The sequence below is a fragment of the Leuresthes tenuis genome, unplaced genomic scaffold (genome assembly GCF_036924035.1).
Source record: "Leuresthes tenuis unplaced genomic scaffold, fLeuTen1.0.hap1 SCAF_18, whole genome shotgun sequence".
In the NCBI taxonomy this organism is placed as follows: domain Eukaryota; kingdom Metazoa; phylum Chordata; class Actinopteri; order Atheriniformes; family Atherinopsidae; genus Leuresthes; species Leuresthes tenuis.
In genome coordinates this window covers 3,449,304-3,471,466 of record NW_027325372.1, presented here as the reverse complement: position 1 = coordinate 3,471,466, position 22,163 = coordinate 3,449,304, and the positions used below count along the sequence as shown (strand labels likewise).

General features: G+C 41.9%; 1 protein-coding gene across 1 annotated transcript; it reads left to right on the top strand.

Annotated features, from left to right (window-relative positions):
* Positions 1-847: 847 nt before the first annotated feature.
* Positions 848-21,555, top strand: gsk3aa (glycogen synthase kinase 3 alpha a). The gene is made up of 11 exons (XM_072371064.1): positions 848-1,202; positions 7,206-7,291; positions 10,246-10,347; positions 10,446-10,529; positions 10,854-10,964; positions 12,186-12,316; positions 12,490-12,694; positions 12,828-12,923; positions 14,426-14,612; positions 14,832-14,909; positions 17,076-21,555. The coding sequence occupies exons 1-11, from the start codon at positions 1,028-1,030 to the stop codon at positions 17,135-17,137; spliced, it is 1,317 nt and encodes a 438-aa protein (XP_072227165.1). The 5' UTR covers positions 848-1,027; the 3' UTR covers positions 17,138-21,555.
* Positions 21,556-22,163: the final 608 nt, after the last annotated feature.

The window sequence follows — 22,163 nt, the reverse complement described above, 5'->3', positions numbered from 1 at the left end:
CTTACGTCTTTGAATTCATTCTGAATGTCTTGAGTTTTAATGTGTGAACAAACTGGATCTCTTATCACAGGCTGTTTGTATTATCACTAAAATCCTAATTAAAGATTTTAGAAAAGCAAGCTGATGCAAAATCATCCTCACTAAAACAAATTTGGCCTCCTTGATCCAACGCACGAGTCCCCTAAATCCCTGCAGCACACAGCGTGTGCTCCTCCAGCTGTCCTTTATCTGGCATATCAGTGTTAAGAGTGCTTATTGGATTAGAGCAGCCTTTCAGATTCAGGTCATATTGGGTATAAGGTATGAGGACCTGGTCAAAGAGCCTCCTGTACAGTAAGCACACACTGCAGGAAACTTGAAGTGAATACTGCCTGCCTACTTCTTCCAACAGCCCTGATCAGCTTGCATTTAGATATTCTATTTCCCTCCAAGGAAGCCTTAATGACAATATCATATCACACGGAAAAACATCTTTCTTTAAACTTTTAAATGATCTTATGGCCTAATCTCCCAGTTATCCTTATATATATGTATATATATGAGCAGTATATTAGGTTAAATTAGGCTGCAAAAGTTGTTTTGCAATTACAGTTTTAAAATGTTCCAATTATAACCGGACTAAAATGGCAGGAAGAGGGGCAACTTGCACCTAAAATAGTACATTAAGTGTTTGATTTTTATAGGACCACGGCAACGGTTTTGTTTGATTAATTTGATGTGTTAATAGAGAGTTTGGCTGCTGCTCCTATTTTGGCTCTTAATTCATTTCGAAGTTGTAGTTGTTTTGATTTGCCAAAGCCAGAGCGACAAACCTGAACAACAGCCGGTTCAAACTCCATTTCCCAGGTGGCATTGCGAGTGGTCTGTTTCTAGGTGTCTAGCAACAGCTTTCAGCCCAGACAGCCGGCGGCAACAGGAGCTGTATTATTCGGTGTGTCTATCCACGATTATTCGCTCCCGAATATTCATAGTTAATAGTCGCTTAGCTGAAAAAGGTGAAAAATAACCCTGACCTCTGCTCAGAGATATGAGCGGCAGCGGGCGGCCCAGGACCAGCTCGTTTGCTGAGCCGCCAGGTGTTCCAGGAGCCGTCGCAGCGTCCACCGGATCAGCCGCTGCCGTGGGGAGCAGCACAGGAAAGTCCGGGGTCCCGCAGGCCTCCGGCAGCAGCTCGTCAGGATGCTCGAACCTCAAGCTTGCCAGTAAGTTATTTGTCGCAAGTAGCACTTTATTGAAATGTGTATGTCTGAAGATTTTTAAAATCTGCTTTCACCTTTTTAAAAAAACGTCGGTGTTATGTGTCACAACCCGGTGGAAAGTCGCTATTTCTCCCGTTTGGTTGCTAACGATCTTGCTAACGTGCTAACTAGCTAGCCTGCTAATGTTAGCCACTTGTTATATACTAGTCCCTGTCCGGCAGATGGATGAAATCACCCCACCTCGTGCCACACCAGCTCACTGGTCACCATTGTAATCCGATGTGATATCTAACTATTGGCTGAATTACTAATGTTTAGTCATAATTTACGGAACGCTTTCTTTCGTGGTCCATGTGAATGATCAGATAAACTGGTTGAGTGTTCATTGTGGCAAACCTAGAATCAAATACCTCAACCTGGGTGCTTCATGGAGGGCTCGTTTTTTTTTTTTGTTGTTGTTGGTGCTGTTGAGAGATTGGCGGCAGCTATCAGTCTGCCTCGCCGGGGTAGGGTTAGGGCGTATCGGTGCCTGTTTACCAAGGTCACCCGTGGGGCGAAGGCTTGTCAGCAGGTGCCCGACGCCAGGAGGATGCAAGTGATGCACATCCAGCACAAGAGCTCGACTGTCTAGGAGTTTGTCTCTGTCTGAGATGGCTGTATATCATCCCCCTTCATCCCTCTAGAGGCAGATAGTTCAGATATAAGTAGAGATCTGTATGTGTGCGCCTGTTAACATAAACCTTGTCATTAATTTGCAGACAGAGTTGTGTTTCTTGATATTTGAGCCTAAATGGGAGGTCATCTCCAGTTCAAAGCAGTGTGGCTATTGGTGTCCCTTTTCCTCGTTTACATCTAATGTTGTTTTTGGCCGTTACATATGTTCTCTGGGATGATTGATGGGTATTTTGTCTGGTCGGGGGAACTCTCGGGAGGTTGGATGAAACTACTCAGCCGCATATCTGTGAGAAAGACTGGTGTAATTTTAGTATGTGGGGTTAAAATAAATTTAGAGATGGAGCACTCAAGTTATAAAGCTGCCATAACTACATTGGATCTGTCTTTATGGTCAGCAGTGGAAGAGGAAAATTGAAATAGTCGGGTTTCCAAGTTATTCCTGTTGTTGTAATACAATCTCCATAGTCTAATGTCTCTTTGCCCAGAATATGATGACACTTCTTGATGAAAAATTAGGGGTTAAACTATTTGCTTTCCACTTTTTTATTAGCTAACTGTGTTAGCTTTATTAGTAAGGAGCTGATTACTGATCAGTTGCTAAATGGGATGGACAGAACCTGTTTAAATAGGTCGTATTTGGTTAGTAAACTATGCTAAACTCTAAGTTTTTGCATTACAGTTTCTGGTGGGAATGTGCCCAAGAGGTACTGACAAGTCCTGAAATATATTGTTAGTAGATATGGAGGCAACTTTGCACTATTTTATCACTGTTCTTCATTTGAGTTCACATCATGTGACGCTTCTTAGTTGTACCTCGGACTATTATCAAATATTAGTATCATATATCTAAACTAAAGGAAATGGGACTTGCTGCCAACATTGTTGTATAATACCCATGACTGGTGTCACAGTGTCCAAGCAGTTGTTCCATTTTTCACTGGAAAAGCTCCAGGATTTGTCTCTGGATTACATCATCAGTCCGTCTCTGTTCACAGTTGTGCTTCAGGGGAAATTTTGTAATTAGAAAAAGTAAAGATCAGTTATTTGATTTACACCCGCAATGCTCTCACCAAACGACAAGCAAACATTTGGCATTAAGAATGTCAAACTGCTGTGTGGAAATATTTAAAAGTGGAAAACAAAACAGGCTCAACACCAGTTTGTGACGTCTGTAATGGGAGGATTGTATGAGGCAGCATTATTCAATACTAAAAATGAGAGAAGACACCTTCTACAATGCGTTGTGCATCACGTTGTCGCTCTGTACCTCAACCTGTAATGTCCAAAATAATTAATATCACCTCTGTGTTCAGCAGGCAGTGTTAATAATGTGCCGATTCAAGCAGGAAAACATACAAAGCTAATATACACACTTCAGTATTAGTCATCCAAGCCTGTTTTATGTCCACAGTGTTTATATTCTATCATAATTTTCCTTAACTGTTTCATGAAAATGAGCCAACATTGTGTTGATTCTGATTTTCTCTGACAGTCAAATGATCACATAAACCTTAAAACAAAAGAAACATTATCGCAGCCTCATATTATGTCACATTTGAACCCATTAGGACCTAAGGCACCCCTCACCAAGGATTCAAAAACTCAAGCATTGTTTTTAAAAAGCCTCAGAATAGATGCCTTTAAAAAACTTTCTTTTTCAGACCTTATGAGGTCTTATTGAGACATGTGAGACAGTTTTTGGCTTAACCTCCTTGTTAACGGTTTCTTTTGGATGGTTGAGAGTTGGCTTACCCCACTCTTCTGATGAGGTCAGCCGTTATGTAAATTACCCGTCATCAAAACCTGGGCTCCTGGTGTGTAATTTAATCCAGTAAATGCAAACATAATGAAGCTGTTTCTCCAGTCACACCAAAAACACTTCAGCTCTATATATAGACATAGATAGTTACTCTATTGATCCCACAGGGAAACAGTTTAGCAGTTAGCTGTAAGTTAGCAGCAGCTGCTAGCAAACAGTGCTTTCTCATCAACAGTAATGGACCAAGTCGTAGATGTGCACAGCGTAACTCGTAGTAATGCACGTGTACCGTTAATTACTGCGTTTAAACATTTTAAATATATTAACCTCATTAAACAATTGTACCTGGAGACCTACATCTTTATCAGAAACATGCCGATAATATAACGTTAACACACAGAGAGTGAGGAGAGGACCGGTGGTGTGTTGGAAACACACCTTAAACACAGCTGCAGGTTGTCTGAGTTACAGAACCGAACCGTTCAACTAGAAAGCTTCAGCTAACAAAGTAATGTGGGAACAATAATGTTCATCTTTCAGAAAGGAACAGCAATAACTCCTCAGAAGTTGGTGTACGTCATCTTCATTAGCTAAGCTGTTAGCGTTAGCTGCTGCTAAAGTCTGTAGCTAACTCTGCTGGAACATTAGCCTCAGATATAGTTTATCCACTGGGCTCTTATATCCTCTGAGGCTGCTGCTGGATGGAAGATGCATGCTCCTCAGTACAGCTGACAGCAGAACATTTCCACCAGAAGCTGGCTTCATCCATCCAGCAGGGTGGATGTGAGTGGGCGGGGCTTAACATAGGAGGCGGAGTCAACTTAAGGAGTGTACTTTTGAGATAAAATTCAGAACAACTCGTTAAATGAGGAACTTTCAGACAAAGAGGAGCTGAAATAAATACCAGGGTTGTGTTTTTGGGGACTTCAGCCACCCTAAAAAGTGTTGTTTTTTTTTTTCCATAATAATTCTCATCGGATGTTTGTTTAAAAAAACTGATAATAAATGCTCTTGTGCCTTTAAAATGATGTGACTGGAGCTTTGCATCAAGCTTGAAAGGAAGCAGCATTAAGTGGTTGTATATCTTGTCTTAATGGGGCGATAAGGTCAACTTGATTCTCCTTCAGCCACTTTGTTATGAGATGAGAAATTTGCCTGAACGTATGTCGTTATATTCTGACTGTGGGATAGTGGGAACTTCTTGTTTTTGTGACACACAATCACAGAGTGTCTGCTGTTAAGCAACTATAGAAGTAGATTGCATATAGTTTGAAAAATGTCATGCATTTAAGGATTATTTCCTCCTGGAGACGGGAGTTTCCGTTGGTGAGTGTCAGGAGAATGACAGGAAGCAGAGTGTGTCAGAGGGCAGCGCTGATACGAAGCACTGAGCCACGAAGCAGTGATTTATCAGGACAAATTTTCATAACGACAGATTATTGACTTATTTTTGTAGATTCAAGCCTGTGGAAATGTTTTTTACTGTTGGAAAGAAGGAGCTCTGAGATGACACATTAACAAGGAAAATGTAAGAGCAGCAGAGACAGTTGGAGTAAACAAAGTGTTGTACTTTTTACCTGGAGCCGGTCTGTGTGAACCCGGTCATTGAGGTGGAGAACCCAGTGACCCGGTCACTCTGCAAGCCTGGCAGTTTTGGCTGTAACAGATATCTCCCGCGTGCCTGTTGGATAACCAGCACACTTTAGCTGCTGACAGTTTGCTGTGCACGTGCGTTGTTCTGGTCGCACAACAGCACCAGGACACGCAGTTCTGTTCATGAGGGAGCCGTATCAATAAGTGCATTGTTTGGTTTGGTGAACAAAGCATCGAGTATGTGGACATGGTCGGGGAGAAGGCGACGCAACGCGATTACACCTCGATGGCGGAGGGTTGCTCCATTATTCAAACGCCACAGACGAGCGTTGGAACGTTGAATTTACACCCACAGACCGTCAAGGCTGAAACGAATCCAGAGCTCAGTGGCTTTAGTTTTTAGTTTTGTATTTCAGGGACTGAACCATGTTTAAAATTTAACATGATAAGTGATCTATGCAACCTCACTGCTCTGGATTTTAGGCTCTGGACGCTTCTGGTACCGGGCGTCCAAAAGAAAAAATTCCTCTTTTTATTCAGCGCTGGAAAAGCTGCCATTTTGGAAATAAATTGTGATTTAGTTGGCTCTGGCTTCCTGTTTATGCTGTGCATCAACATAAATGTCCAAGAGAAGGTTTCCTGTTGATACAAACATGATGAGTGTTTATAATAAATCTGTAGATATTTTTCTATTTGACCCTTTCTTTAATTTATTTACCATTTTGGGAAGCTCTGATTCGATTGTAATAGGATTCCATAAGATTCATCTGGAATGTTTTAACAGTTCTGACCACAGTAAAGCTTTACTGATCCACTTTTTTGGTGTTTGTCCTTCGGTGAGATGAAATAAAGCAACCTTTCTGTTCTGGCCTTGTTGTTGTGTGCTGAAGTTCATCTCTGCTGGAAAGCCAGACGCCGTCCAAACGAAGGACAGACTCAGGCTGCCACTAATTTTAGCATCGAATGGGTGGAAAAATTTAATGTTTAACTAATTCTGCACCATCATTTTGGCTGTGAGATTAAACTTTAGATAATTATAATAAGGCGATTTCCACCTAGTGACGTCAGACTGAAGTTTGATCCACATCTGGATCGGTGACATTAATCACAACTCTTAAAATCAATGTTGTAATGCTTTACTTCGGCCACTTTTATCTGAAATACAGAGTAAACTGTGGCAGGTTTGTAGAAAATAAGACATTTTAGACTTTTAAAACCTCAGAGACTGCTCTGAGTCACCCACAAATACGCTTTCCTGTTAATGCTGACCTGCAATCACCCTAAATGTGTTATTATAGACTAAAATATAATGTTAGAAATAAGATTTTTGCTGTGTCTGCACCTCAGATTTAATCTTTGTTGTTTCATACACATTAACTGTTAAGATGACACATATTTGTTTATTGTGGAGAAACATCTGATATTAGTCAGCTTCATTACCTCAGCTATAATACAAAAAAAGAGATTTATCTGCTCTGAAAGTTGATAAAAGCCATAAAATCTGTGATCTGTTGAGGTGTGACAGCGTTACACAATCAAATATTTTGTTGCAAAGAGTCAACATGGAACCAAAATGGTAAATTAATAAACTGCCACCAAGTTATCTGTGTTTTTAAATAAAATAACCCTCATATAATTGGCTGTTATCTTATAAAACACATTACCAGGACAAAGGCAGCGGTTGGCCTATTTTTGAGCTCGTTCCCAGTTTAATTAGTCACAGAGTGTTGAATATGAACTCTGACACTCCCTACTTCTTCCTTAGAGGATTTTATAAAGTTGACATTCGTTCACTGGGCTTTCTTTAACCTAAATATTCAAACAGCCAGCGGAGAGGCCGCCCAGATGTTGGGGCGGGTTGCTGCCGGTTGAAGGTCATGAGTGTTGGTTTTGTGGAACTGATAACCTCACGGGTTTTAGCACCACAGCAGTGTGGGGACATGTTCTTTCGATCAAACCTGTTTGTGTTTGTTTCACAGGAGACAGTGGAAAGGTGACAACAGTTGTAGCCACACCAGGTCAGGGACCAGACCGCCCACAGGAAGTCTCGTACACTGACATCAAGGTGAGCGAAAACAGGAAATCTAAACCGAACCGACCGATCTTAAGGTCCGGCCACATGTCTCATCTCAGATCACAAAATACCTGACAGTTTAATTAACTGAAGGGTTGCTCAATAACACCATTTCTGGCTTAACATGACTTTATCGTGTCATATGCAGACTGATTAAATCATATTCAGGCCCATAACATCCAAGAATACTTAAAGGCTCTCAGATTGGGTGTAAACTTAGAGTTATCACGATTTCTATCTCAAAGTAAATGATAATATTACGCTGGCTGATTGGGAAATATTGTGGTCAGGCCTATATTTCTTTGGTGTTTCAGCTGTTTATTGGCTGAAGATCAATTAAAATGTGGATGAATTGTCCTGCACAGGGTTTATAATCACTTTGAATCCAATGACACACTTCCTGTAACTTTTTAAAGTGTATTTCTGTATGTTGTGCACATGCCGATTAGGGCTGTAGCGATACACTAATCTCACGATACGATACGATTTTATGTGATTCGATACAATTTAATACACATCATTTTCTGAAAGATTTTAGAGGGACAGTGTGATCCAAATTCTCTAATCACAAACCATCTTTTTTAATTTTTGAGAAGGAGCTAAAACAATAAATTACAACAATCCTACATTCTATAAACAGAAAAACCATCAAAACCACTAAGTTATGCACTTTATATAACATTTTTATGAACTAATTTATCACTGTTTTGTATTATGTTAATGTTCTGTTTCACTAATTGTAACGTCTGACTTTTCAATAAAGTTTGCTAAAACAAAATAAAAAAAATCGATACTCGCGGCTGAAAAATCGATACTTTATTGGGAAACAAAATATCGATAAAGTCGCTCAGCCCTAGTGCTGATGTGGACTGACTGATGCCTGTCAATTCAATTCAGTTTATTAATAAAGTGCCAAATCACAACAAATATCATCTCGAGGCACTTAAGTGACACAATCCAATTAGAGTCCAATTCATTGTAATCATAATCCAATCAAATCAAATGAATTAAATTCTAAATTAGTCCCAATTCATACATACAGATGTCAGATTTCACCGAAACGTCTCTTCGGTCCAATCCCCCGTCCTGAGCTGCACGAGGCGACTGTGGAGAGAAACAACTCCCTTTTAAAGGGAGGAAACCTCCATCAGAACCAGAACCAGGAAGGGTCCATCTGCCTCGACCAGCTGGGGTAAAGAGGACAGGAAAGAGGGGACAACAAGCACCGTTAGACGTTAATTTGTTGGGTTAAATTGATCTAAAATGTTTGCATCCGTCCGGCAGCTGATCCAATAACTTTGGTCTGTTTCTGCCCTTTTTTGGATAATATAAGCGGCAGAAGGTTAGAATAGCAGCAATAAAATGTCCATCATGAGCTCATAGCAGAACCTGCCTCCTGCAGCCCGGTCTTAGCATGATGCAGCTTACGGGAGGCTTTTATGCTCTTCTTCTTAGTTAAAGCGCTGAGATACGTGCTGCTGTACTAACATTAGATCACAGCTGTTAATATTTAATTCATGGAGGGTAATAAGGTTTGTCTTTGCACCCTTAGAGAGAACCGAAGCTTGCAGAGTTGTGTAAGAGGGCGGCTCTGTCCACTCTGGCAGATTCACAGCAACTTACTCATCGTTGTGCTCTGATCTGTTTTCTTGTCACTTAATAAATCCCCACTGATGATACCATCAGAACTCGCTTCACGCCATCCGCTGGTGGACAGATTAAGCTCCTCTATCAGGATCCATTATTGATTTGAACTGGTTTAAACAGCACTTCTTTAAGATGGTGTTACTCCTTCAAAGTGTTCCTGTCGCTGCATTTCGTGGGATCGTTTCGTCAAAGTAAGAAGCGTGATGCTGGAAACACTCTGATGCATGTGAAACATAAACCAGGGGAGATGATCAGCCACAGCAAGCAGGAAGGAAAATATGAAGCATGCTGCACTTAATTTATACACCAAGCCAACGCTGGAGCATCTGTCAGCATCTTTCAGTCAGAATTGAGTCTGTCAGTGAGAGGGATCATCTGTTTAATGACCTCTGCAGTATGTTAGTGTGACCTAAAGTCTTTTTTTCATGCCTAATGAAAGCATACAGGCACAAAACAATCCACATGTTGGTTTAAAACTGAAAAAGCGTCTCTTAAACACCCCCAAACTGAGCTCGAGCTATGTTGGCTTGTGAAAACTGGACTAATAACGGCTCGAGCTGACACGGACATCGATGTTTTTGCTCTTTAATCTTCCTGAATAATGCACAGACTCAGTTCTGCAACTCAAAGTCGTGTCCTCGTGCGCAGGCGGGGGGGTTGTACATTGTAGCCGGCAGTTGGAGGTCATCGTCACGGCGTGTTCGAGTGACGCCGGCGACATGTGGAGACACAGCAGGGGGTCCTGCACTCGTTGACGTCAGAGCCCTGATTCAGACGTGCAAACGAATAATTTATGGAAATTTTATTTGTCGATTTTGCTTCTAAAACCGAAGGAATATAAAAGTTAATGTGACACATCTGAGTTAATCGTTTCACGTGTGAAATTAAGCTGCCCTCCGGTATCGCAGCAGAAAGCCCGGGTCGAGTTTCTTTATCATAGTCGACCAACCCCTCATCAGCCAGCTGATACAATCAGGGATATAAAGAAGAAGTAAATGGTTCATAGTCCACCCTGACCTTCACCTAAAAGATATATATATTAGTAATAAAGATATTTATGCTTTTGGTTCACTAAAATATATGCTTTGATGGGGATTTTAGCAAAACTTTAGCTTCAAAAACCAGTAATATACATATAAATTCACTGCTGAAACAGCTTTAAAGACACATTTTACACACTGATTATTGCCACATATGAGTTTTTACACTCTGAGCTCTTTATTAAGATGTTATTTTAGCTGGATTTGGTTGAAACTGCAGCTTTCAGGGAGTTTTGTTGTTGTGTGAAACCATTGCAGGTCATTGGGAATGGGTCGTTTGGTGTGGTGTACCAAGCTCGGCTCATCGACAGCCAGGAGATGGTGGCCATCAAGAAGGTTCTGCAGGATAAGAGGTTCAAGGTGAGGCTGTGATTGTACTTTATTTCTTCTTTTTAACACTTTTACGTCTGTTTAAATGCTTGTTTACAACAGAACGTGTTTTTTTCTTGTCTTTACAGAATCGGGAACTGCAGATTATGAGAAAGCTTGACCACTGCAACATCGTCCGTCTGCGTTATTTCTTCTACTCCAGTGGCGAGAAGGTAGATGCTGCTAAACTTCCAGAAAGCTGTGGGAGGAAGCTTATCGTAAAGAAGCAAACGATAAGCGAAAAATAACTCATTTCCACAGTTTTACTTCAGTTTCATTACTATCACAACAGCAAAACTGAGGAAGTGCACATAAAAATAGGATTACTCATTCATAGCATTAAAAATACCCTGAAAAAGGGAAGCAGTCCGTTTCTTTTTTTATTGCACTAACTGGAAACAAAGAGCTTCTTTAGATATTTAAATTAACACTCATTATAAGCAGTTTGCTAGTTTTTTTTTCTTTTTGTTGTCCTGAAATGTCTCCATCCCAAACAGAAAGATGAGGTGTACCTGAACCTGGTGCTGGACTTTGTCCCTGAGACGGTCTACAGGGTCGCCCGACATTTTAACAAGGCCAAGAGCATCATTCCTATCATATATGTGAAGGTAACTTTCCTCTTTTCCCTGCCAAATTATTCCTGAAGGCCTTCTTATGCATTCCTTTCAAGCTGGGACTGATACGCTGGGAGAGAGCTCGCCGCTCTGACCAACGACGCCGTTGTATGTCTTTGAGTTTTAGTTTAGGTTTAGTTTAGTTTAGTTCTAGTTCTAGTTCTAGTTCTAGTTCTAGTTCTAGTTTAGTTTAGTTTAGTTTAGTTTAGTTTAGTTTAGTTCTAGTTCTAGTTCTAGTTCTAGTTCAGTTTAGTTTAGTTCTAGTTCAGTTTAGTTTAGTTTAGTTTAGTTTAGTTCTAGTTCTAGTTCTAGTTTAGTTTAGTTTAGTTTAGTTTAGTTCTAGTTGTTTTTTTAGATGGTGAGCTAATGTTTGCTGTTCTTGATGTTGTTGAGGGTTTTTTCCCGGATCTACATTGTTCTCCTTTAAGGAGCATAGTCTGGATGCTGTTTTTTCCTCCCCTCTCCCTTGTTTTTTCCTCCCCTCTCCCTTGTTTTTCCTCCCCTCTCCCTTGTTTTTTCCTCCCCTCTCCCTTGTTTTTTCCTCCCCTCTCCCTTGTTTTTTCCTCCCCTCTCCCTTGTTTTTTCCTCCCCTCTCCCTTGTTTTTCCCTCCCCTCTCTCCCTTGTTTTTCCCTCCCCTCTCCCTTGTTTTTCCTCCCCTCTCCCTTGTTTTTTCCTCCCCTCTCCCTTGTTTTTTCCTCCCCTCTCCCTTGTTTTTTCCTCCCCTCTCCCTTGTTTTTCCCTCCCCTCTCCCTTGTTTTTCCCTCCCCTCTCTCCCTTGTTTTTTCCTCCCCTCTCCCTTGTTTTTTCCTCCCCTCTCTCCTTTGTTTTCCCTCCCCTCTCTCCCTTGTTTTTCCCTCCCCTCTCTCCCTTGTTTTCCCTCCTCTCTCCCTTGTTTTTCCTCCCCTCTCTCCCTAACTCTTTAAAGTTGGCGCATGCCTTTGCATGCCGGGCTAATTTCGTTGTACTCGTGTATAATGACCATAAAGCAGATTTCAGATTACTCGGCTGATTCTGTGTAAGCGCACATCGATGCGGCGCTGAGCCACCTCTGTTTCTGCACCAATAAGCCAAAACTGACATGTGAAAAGGGCTTTAGTTGTTCAGTTATTTGTATTTTGCATGTTGTTCCTCCCCAACATCTAAAAGTTGACCAGTTTTAAACCCTCCCAAAGTCATGCCAACACTGTGTCGTCCTTGTGTTGTAACCTCCTCAGGTGTACATGTACCAGCTGTTTCGCAGTCTGGCTTATATCCATTCCCAGGGTGTGTGTCACAGAGATATCAAGCCTCAAAACCTTCTCGTTGACCCAGAAACTGCAGTGCTGAAGCTGTGCGACTTCGGCAGGTGAGCTGCACAAACGGATACGAACACATCTCAGTTTGAATTAGCTCCTCCTTTGTGAGGTCAACCCTCTGAAAAGGATCATCTTAAGACATTCATCTTGTGATAGCTCCTACTTTTCATCCCCCAGCCAGTCTTTTGTCTTCTTTTAATGCCATTTCTCGTGCTCCCCTCAGCGCCAAGCAGCTGGTCCGCGGTGAACCCAACGTGTCGTATATCTGCTCACGATATTATCGCGCCCCGGAGCTCATTTTTGGTGCCACAGACTACACGGCAAACATTGACATCTGGTCAGCTGGCTGCGTGCTGGCAGAGCTGCTGCTCGGTCAGCCCATTTTCCCCGGAGACAGCGGGGTCGACCAGTTAGTAGAGATCATCAAGGTGAGTGTGTTCATCAGCTGTCTCTATGATGCTGGTGCTTTGCCATATTGATCTTGGGGGAGCTTATTTTTCTCCGTTTCCGGAGTAGATTATCAAAGCAAATATCTCCCACTGCTCTAATGTCTATTTTCAGGTGTTGGGTACACCAACAAGGGAACAGATTCGAGAGATGAATCCAAACTACACAGAATTCAAGTTCCCACAGATCAAAGCTCATCCATGGACCAAGGTAACGAAACAGGACCGAAACCAGCACATCCGTTTTCTCTGGGTTTGAACTGTCTGAAGAGGAAGATAGATTCAGTCCTGGAACCGAGAGAGAAAATCTGAAAATGCAGAAAAAGAAATACTGTTTTATCTTCATTTGTTAAACTCTGGGTTATTATCCTGATTTAACGCCGGACCTCAGAAGCGAAGCCGCAGTTTTCTGTGAACCAACTGTAACTCTATCTATAATCACACACTGGATCAGCTGATAGTCAGCTGATTCACCGGCAACAATGCTAACGCTGTAGCCGTTAACATTTAAAATTAGCCGTTGGTAGCTAAAACACACCTTATAAATTATGTTATCATTGTAATATTATTTTTTATCTTATCAATATTACGGGGAAAAAAACCCCACCAAAACACACCGATCTATATTTACATATTTACAAACTGGATCAGCTGATAGTCAGCTGATCCCAACCACCGGCAACAATGCTAACACTGTAGCCGTTAACGTTTAAAATTAGCCGTTGGTAGCTAAAACACACCTTATAAATTATGTTATCATTGTAATATTATTTTTTATCTTATCAATATTACGGGGAAAAAAACCCCACCAAACACACGATCTATATTTACAAACTGGATCAGCTGATAGTCAGCTGATCCCAGCCACCGGCAACAATGCTAACGCTGTAGCCGTTAACGTTTAACATTAGCCGTTGGTAGCTTGCCAACGTTTCTTTTTTTTTCTTCTTCTTAACAGTCACTGAGCTACTATTTTTTCTTTTTAGTTCCAGGGCTACTTTGTGACGGAGTATTGTTTCACTCACCAAGAGTCTTTGATTTAAAACAACAGGATTATTACTGTTCCAGGAGGGGTTTCTTCTTCTTTCTTTCTTTCTTTCTTTTCTTATTTTCTGTTGGTCTGTCTCTGAGTCCTTCTGTCTGGGTGCAGCTCTGAGAGTGAGGGCTCGGTCTACACAGCCTTTTATGGGACTGTTGTTATGGTTACATTAGAAATATATAAATGTATTTGTTTAGTTAATTAATAATTATTTATTAATTTAAATCATGTAACCTAAATATAAATCAAGTAATGTAAATAAAACTATTATTTATTTATGTAATATGTCCAGTAACCAGGGGTTACACAACGCTTCACAATTAATTTGTGAATGAAACCAGAGCAGGTTGCTGCTGTTTGGCTCTTTTTGCTCCACAGTATCTGTTGATTTTAAGGCTCTACACTGTTGATTTGGGATGTTTTCCATTTCTAAGATGATGCTCAAAGCGATGCCAGAGATATTTAGGATACTAGCTAAGTTGGAGTTAAATGATGTTGGCTTTTAAATGAGGTGGTTTGGGACCGTGGTTCCCATCAGTGTTTATTAACCCGACTTTTGGAGAGAGCAGAAGCAGGAACGGCGGCCAGGTGTTTGTGTAGGAGCAGAACTGCTCACAGGAGTCGATCCTTTTCACACAGATGTGTCATATTTCTGATCGAATTTTGCTCCTCAGGTGTTTAAACCTCGCACCCCCCCAGAGGCCATTGCTCTTTGCTCTCGGCTGCTGGAATACACGCCGGCCTCACGCTTCTCCCCGCTAGAGGCCTGTTCGCACGCCTTCTTTGACGAGCTTCGCCAGCCGAACACCCGGCTGCCCAGCGGAAGAGAGCTGCCGATGCTCTTCAACTTCAGCACCACAGGTACGTTCGAACCGTCCTTTTATAGCTGAGTTTCAGCAACAAACGGAGGGTCAAACACTTAAATCTGCTGTCTTTCCATGTTTTTAATTTGTAATTCATCAATGGAACGATTTACTCGATTCAAGTTTCACTCCATGATCATGACATCTGTTTCAGACCTCTGAGGCCGTCTTTTCATATGATTAAGACAAATAAACAACTTTCTCTTGTTCTCTGCAGAGCTGTCAATCCAGCCTCAGCTGAACTCAATCCTCATCCCTCCTCACGCTCGTTCACACACAGCTGCTTCCGTCCACGGTGGGAAACTCATTTATCATTTATCATGATTTTATTGTCATTGTCTCTCATGTTTTTTCACTTAAGAGGATCAAAGTTATCACAAATCACAGCGTGGAATTAAGTGTTACAGCTCTTAATTCTGACATTTGGTGTTTAAAGATGCTAATCACAACATTTAACATCATAATTCGTGATATTTATGATCATTAAGGGTTTGTTTTGTTCTGGATTGGAAGTGAGAGGCGGCTGAATGCCTTTTAGTTTGGACTGTCTTTAGGATCCCTCAGAAATGAGTTACAACATCTCAAAAGGCAACTAAATTCAACATAATTGATTTCAAGACAACCCCAGAAAGTACACTGCTCAGCCACAGCATTAAACCCACTAACAGGTGAGGTTAAGGTTTGTATATATAAGGCACGAGTGAGGAATTTGATGTTTTTGAAGCATCAGAAATGGTCAGCATGGTGCCCTGATCCCACCTAACAGCTACTGTAGAACCACATGCTGAAAACCTGGATGGTCTGAGCACACCGTGCATCTTTCAGAGGGACCGTGCCGACCTCTATCACAGTTAAATACAGCAACAGAGGGCAGGAGAGCGTCTGAACTCAGCCACGGAGTGATGGAGAAGATAAGATGTACTTTACTGAGTTTAAGTATCTGTGGGTCTGTCTCACGAGTCGAGGCAAGGCAAGTTTATTTGTACAATTCAACAACAAGGTGATTCTAAGTGCTTTACAGAGACATTAAAACAGAGGAAATAAAAAGCACGATTTAAAATTTAAACAAAAGAAAGAAATAAGAACAATAGATAAAATCAGAAAAAATTATATATATGAAAGATGAAATCAGGAGTTAGAATATGATTCCGTTTTGAAACTCAAGCTTATTCAAATGCAGCTGAAAATAGATGCAGCTTCAACCTGGACTTAAATACTGAGAGTTTCAGCTGATCTGAGGCTTTCTGGGAGTTTGTTCCAGACATGTGGAGCATAGAAGCTGAATGCAGCTTCTCCAGGTCTGGTTCTGACTCTGGGAACTGATAAAGAACCGGATCCAGATGACCTGAGGGGTCTGGGAGGTTCATAGTGGGTCAGGAGGTCACTGATGCATTTTGGACCATTCAGAGCTTTATGGACCAGCATCAGAACTTTAAAGTCTATCCTCTGATGGACCGGCATCAGAACTTTAAAGTCTATCCTCTGATGGACCGGCATCAGAACTTTAAAGTCTATCCTCTGATGGACCGGCAGCCGGTGGAAAGAACTCACAGCTGGACTGATGTGCTCCACTTCTTTGGTCTCAGTGAGGACTCGAGCAGCTGAGTTCTGGATGAGCTGCAGGTGTCTAACTGACTTTTTAGGAAGACCTGTAAAACTGAGCAGGAAATTTACAGGCGGATTAGGTTGATTTTCCATTTGATCCACGTTCCAACCTTCACCTGCAATCATGCACTTTTGGGAAGTGACCGAAAGACTGAGTTCAGGAAAAACAAGTGGCCAAAATGAGCTTCCTCTAAAGAGTGAAGGGGCTCATAGGGTGAGGAGCTCAGCCACCCAGGAGGGCCTTTTCAGGGTTTCAGAGAAGGTGCGTCGGACCAGTAGGAAGCCTCGGGTCGAACCCAGAACCTGCTGAAGAGTTTCTAACTTTCATCTGGCTTGGGAACGCCTCGGTGCCGCCCCTGAAAGAGCTGCAGGAAGCAGGAAGAGGGGGAGCTGCGGGGGTCAGCGTCCCCTGCGACTCGGCCCCAGATGGGCCGCTTAAACTGGAAGATGGATTTAGGTTTTATGGGAAACTGTAACAATAAGTTGGTGTCTGATTTACTGAAAAATGTTACTCTGCTGGGAAACCTTGGTTCCTGACATTCACCTGGGTGTTAATTTGGCTTTTGGTTACATAGCAGCATAACGGACCTCGTGGCCCCGCAGAACAAAGGTTTCATTATCTGAACTTGGCTTTTAAATCTGTCAGATCTCAGTCCGATCGAGGATATGAGCGACAGAGACCCCATGGATGAGACTTCAGTGATATTCGGATGATTTTTTAGCTCGCATGCATTTGCACAGACATGTAATGGCTGCGTTTGGACACCAGGTGGCAGCACTAAACGTGATATTGATCAGATTTGAAACGGTGTCACATGTTTAATTCTGACTCTTTCCTTCTGTCCCACTCCCTCAGATGGTACCGGTTCAGATTCATCTCAACACAGTTCAGTACCAGGATCTCTTAACAGCATCTGAAGCAGCTTCTCACCTTCCTGCCTGCAGTTTCCACCCTTTCCTCACACACACACACACACTTTTCAACATTCCTCGCTGCACTCGTTGTCCTCCTCATGATCTTTCCTGTCCAGTAACGCATCGAGCAAACGGTTTAGCTGCTCCAGCAGGAGATTGTCACAGAGTCGGGTGGTAAGAGATGGTCCGATAGTGGGGGCTGGTCCTCTAAAATATACCTTTTTTAATCACTATTTTCTGTTTATTTATTTGACTAATTGAAATAATCATGTGATCACACAACTTGTTTGTGTCTAGACTTCTTTTTTTTTTTTTAAATCCCAGTTTGTTAGAGGTGGATTCCACACTGCCCGACCAGTACCAGAACTGGGCCCGTGCAAGTGATCAGAATCATGAACTTTAGTTTTACTCAGGACGGGGGAACAGATGCAGTCCCGGTCTTTTGGTTAAACTTCAACCTCCTGAGAACTCATCAGTACCAGGTCGCAGTGCTCAGCTGCTGATCCGATTCTTTTTCACGGACTCGGATGGAAATAATCGGCCACCACCCACTCGGTCTGCTGGTTCCTGACCTACAAACTGTCAGCTGGAAGAATAAATTGTACGTCTGAGAAGCAGCCCGCCGATATGTTCCCTTTAAGGATGAAATCTTAATTCTCACTGATAAATAATAGTTAATTCCAACCTGTTTGGAGGCTGTTTCTCAGCTTTTAAATGAGATTTTATGTTTTAGGTCATTCACACATCAGTGGGGAACATCCAGAGGATCCGTTCCTCTTGTTTTTACGACTATGAATATAATTTGTGTCACCATAGACAAATTAGCCTTTTTGTAATCGAGCAAGCAAGTGATTAGAGCTTCTAGATGAGTGGATGGAGCGCCGCTGTCTGTCCTCCACTGTAATGCTGCGTAGTTGTGTTCGCTGCACAATAAAACAGAAGAAGTCTGCCAGACGACCACTTGGTCAGCAACAGAAACAGAAGTTTTCCTTCATTCCTGAACGATGCAGTTAGAAAACGAGCCATCGGCAGTGATCCTTAGAGGTCCTTAGACCCTCCTAAAAGACGACCGAAGCAGCCGCAGCAGAGTTGCTTTCACTTTTTAAGGTCTGTTGGTAGATTTCAGATGATTGATGAGAAGTTTTAGTTTGTTTTTAAGGGAATGGAGATGTGGTAAATATGACTTCATGGGACACCTTTACAGTTCTCTCATAACGCCAGAGGCTGATTTTGTATGCTTTTCTTCCTGCTTTAGTTATGGAACAGAAACAAAGCCCCCGAATTAGTTAATTTTCTGGTAAAAGTGTAGATTTTGGAACCAGGAGAACAAGGAATCTGAAAGTTTTGGTGAAACGCAGCAGAGGAACTAATGAATGCTCAGACCCGTGTTTATTTATTTATTGTTCGTCTTTGAATGTCACTTATATAAAGTTTAAAAGCCTTTAAATTCCCGTGGGGCGGCGTCTTTGTGCACCTGAGAGGCTCGCGGATCAGGAGCAGAAGGTTTAATGTGAGCTGTGGCTGAACTTCAGCATGGAGCGGCGTAATTCCCTTCAGGCTACTGTGGGTTTTTTCCACTGAGGAGGTTGCAGTGCTGGTTCTGAGCCAGCGCCCAGCCTAAAACCAGGTCTTTGTGTTCCTCTGCCAGAGCTCCAGCCCAAATGTACCGTCTAATCTGCTTAATCCAGGCGAGGACGGTGAAAACGCCGAGCTTCGAGCCGCAGAGTTTCAGCCTCACAATCCCAGTTTTCAACAGTTCACGAACCAAGTGAGCAGAGACATTTAGAAACTTTACCAAGATGTCTTTGTGTCACCGGCTGCTGTTTGTAGCAGACGGCGTCTGGACCGCCCACGGATACCGTTAACCCTGCGTGGACGGGTCAGAGCGTTCAAAAACAGCGTTTCCAAACTGATCCGGTGTGGGGAAGACGTCCAAACAAACACTGATCTGTGCAGATAAACCACCAGACGGAGGGTGAGACTGTCAGTGATGTCAGGACTGCGGTGGCGCTCTGGTGGTGGAAAAGAAGGAAACCGGTCCTTCGCACGGCCCAGAACCAGCACTGCAACTATTTCTGGTCAAAGGCGGCGTGTTTGTGTGCTTCTGTCCTAAAGAGGACGCGAGGCTGAGCTTTTAGGGATAAGTTTGGAGATGATTTCAGCAGCCCAGAGAGTGCATCTGTGTGTGTGCGTGAGGTCATATTCCAGCCGTCCAACCAACAGTCTGAACCGCTCCTGTGGTGTTTTAGGGATTAGGCGACCAGGCTGTAGAAAGCAGTGCAGACCACATGAAAGTTTGTAGTATAGCACATTTGATACTCTTGTTCCACGCCTCCACCTGCTGTTTTTACCTATAAGTACTGAGCTCTGCTGCTGCTTTGGTCCCAGCACACATCGGTTGGGGAGCATTTCTTCCACTGCAGCTGCCTCCTGGTTTCCAGCTCTGAACGGGTCACTTCCTGCTTTCTCCATCCAGCATGTTTGATTATCTCTGCGGGGTGCATGTTCACACTCAGAGCTGTCAGAAGGCAAAGAAAAGGTGTGGGGAAATAAAAAAAAAAGAAAGAAAAAAGCCCAAAGAGAGGAATCAATCAAGGCTGATTTTTCTCTGCTCTGAGTTCCAGAAGCCGTTCATTTCCTCGCTCTCCGTCTCTTTGTCGCACATGTAAATATCACTGATTTTTATTTTCCTCCTTTATACTTTTTATTACAGAGTTGTTTATATCTTACTTCCCTCATTCGGTCAATGAAGCAGTCTGAGTTTGTGCATTTTTGTAAATAAGTTTCTTTTTTTCCACAATCCAAAATGTAAATAGTGCAAAAAGAGAAAAGAAAAGAAAAAACAGCCACTCCTCATGTTCGTTGGTGAGCTTTCTCTCTCTCTCTCTCCTCCTCTTCCTCGCGGTCCAGTAAAACTGTGAAGTGTCTCTGTGGACTCGCCTCCATCTGACTGAGGAATGAGTGTTTTAAGGGTTCTGTTCTGACCTGCCGTCTTCCACTTTGGTGTAAATACAACCAGCAGCTGTTAAACGTGACCGGATCCGGAGCGCGACCCGTTTTGTTGCCACGTCTGAAGCCAAAAAAGTTTTGTTTTCTCCTTATAAGGAGGATTTTGTGTCGGAGGAAAGTTTTTTATCATCCTCAAACAGTTAGTTTTGATATAATCAACGTTTTTATTTGGTTTCATGTCTGCAGAAGGAAAAGAATGTGGATGAAGTGTCATAATTCTTACTTAGTATCTAAAGATTCAGATTTAATATCCTGTAATTTTGACTTTTTATCACAATTTTGATTTTTGTATCTGGAAATTCTGACTTGATGTTTAAAAATAATTTATTATTTTACTTTATTTATATAAAATACTTAATAATTCTGACTTGGTTTGTTAAATGTCAGACTTATGATCCCATAATTGAGACTTTATAGCTAAAAATTTAGAATAAATATCTCTAACTCAGACTAAATATCTCTAATTCAGACTAAATATCTCTAATTCAGACTAAATATCTCCAAATTCAGACTAAATATCTCCAAATTCAGATTAAATATCTCCAAATTCAGGCTAAATATCTCCAATTCAAGCTAAATATCTTTAATTCAGGCTAAATATCTCCAAATTCAGGCTAAATATTTCCAAATTCAGGCTAAATATCTCCAAATTCAGATAAAATATCTCTAATTCAGGCTAAATATCTCCTAATTCAGGCTAAATATCTCCTAATTCAGGCTAAACATTTCTAATTCAGGCTAAATATCTCCAAATTCAGACTAAATTCCACTAATTCAGACTTGATTGATCAGAGATACTAATTTTAATTAAAGATCCTCTTCCACAGACTCCAGAGATCCAGTTCGGTGACGTCTGGCACCAGATCCAGACGGAGCTCTGACCCCTCAGAAAGCTTCATTCAGTCCTCTGCGTGCGCGGCGTTACTGAAACGGCGGCGCTGGTGAGGCGGTAACCTCGGATCGTGCTGTGAGCTCCTCGTTTACCTCTCAGATTGGATCAGAACTCTTTGACTGTGGTCGCTGTGCAGTATTAAGACAAAGGTCCTCGCTTCAGGTCACTGCCATTTTCAGAGAGAGTGCAATAACTCGAGTCGGTTCAGAAGGACGTCCAGCCGGTTCTCATCGTGGGCATTTTGTATTACGTGCTGTACGGCGTTCAGAAATGCTGCTAAAGAGGCCCGTCGACCGTGTTTCTGTGTGCTCACACACGAAGAACTTTTGTTTTTAAATGTTATTTAACGTCTCTTCACACAGACGCGTCTCTCGTTCTGTTTTCCTATCTAAAGCGTTTGGGCCCGGAGGACTGACGGGGTTAAAGGCGAAGGAGAGAGAAAGAAACACAAACCAGCCTGTCTCTGTTCTGTGTGTGTATGATATGGACTCATTTACTGTAATAAAGTGATGAAACTGTGCTTAAAGCCTGTGTCTGCATCCTTTCAAACTCTGTTGTAGTGTTTAATTATTAGACTTAAGTGTATTTGTTTAACTCTGAGTAGCAGTTCAGAGCCTCTGCTGAGGCTTGACGGGCTGTTTAATGTTCCAGTTCAGGTCCTGGATCAGTTAACCTTTCCAGAGTAAGTGATTGTGGCGATACAACCAGGAAGGAAGTGTACCAGCTCCGTGATGCTGAAAATCCAGATAAGAACCTGAAGTTACCTCAATAAGCCACAAATACTGCTCCATACTGCAGACTCAGATTGGTGACAGCTACGTTATTTGGTTAATGAGTTAATCTGCTTCTGTGCAGCTGTAATAAACTCCTGAGGTGGAACATCCATTCAAAGAACTAAATGTATTTATGTAAGTGATTCTGTGATTTTTGCACATGTAAATCTTGGGTTTTGAAGTTTGTTTAACTCATTTTTAACTGTCTAAAGGAAAGTAAAATATTAATATTAATTAAAAAATAAAAATATTTAACACTGACAGCAGAAAGGTTGCTAGTTCAAGCCTTCATGTGGGGAGTTTCTATTTTAAATGAGAAGTAAAACGATACAAAAAGAGAAATCTATTAACTGGA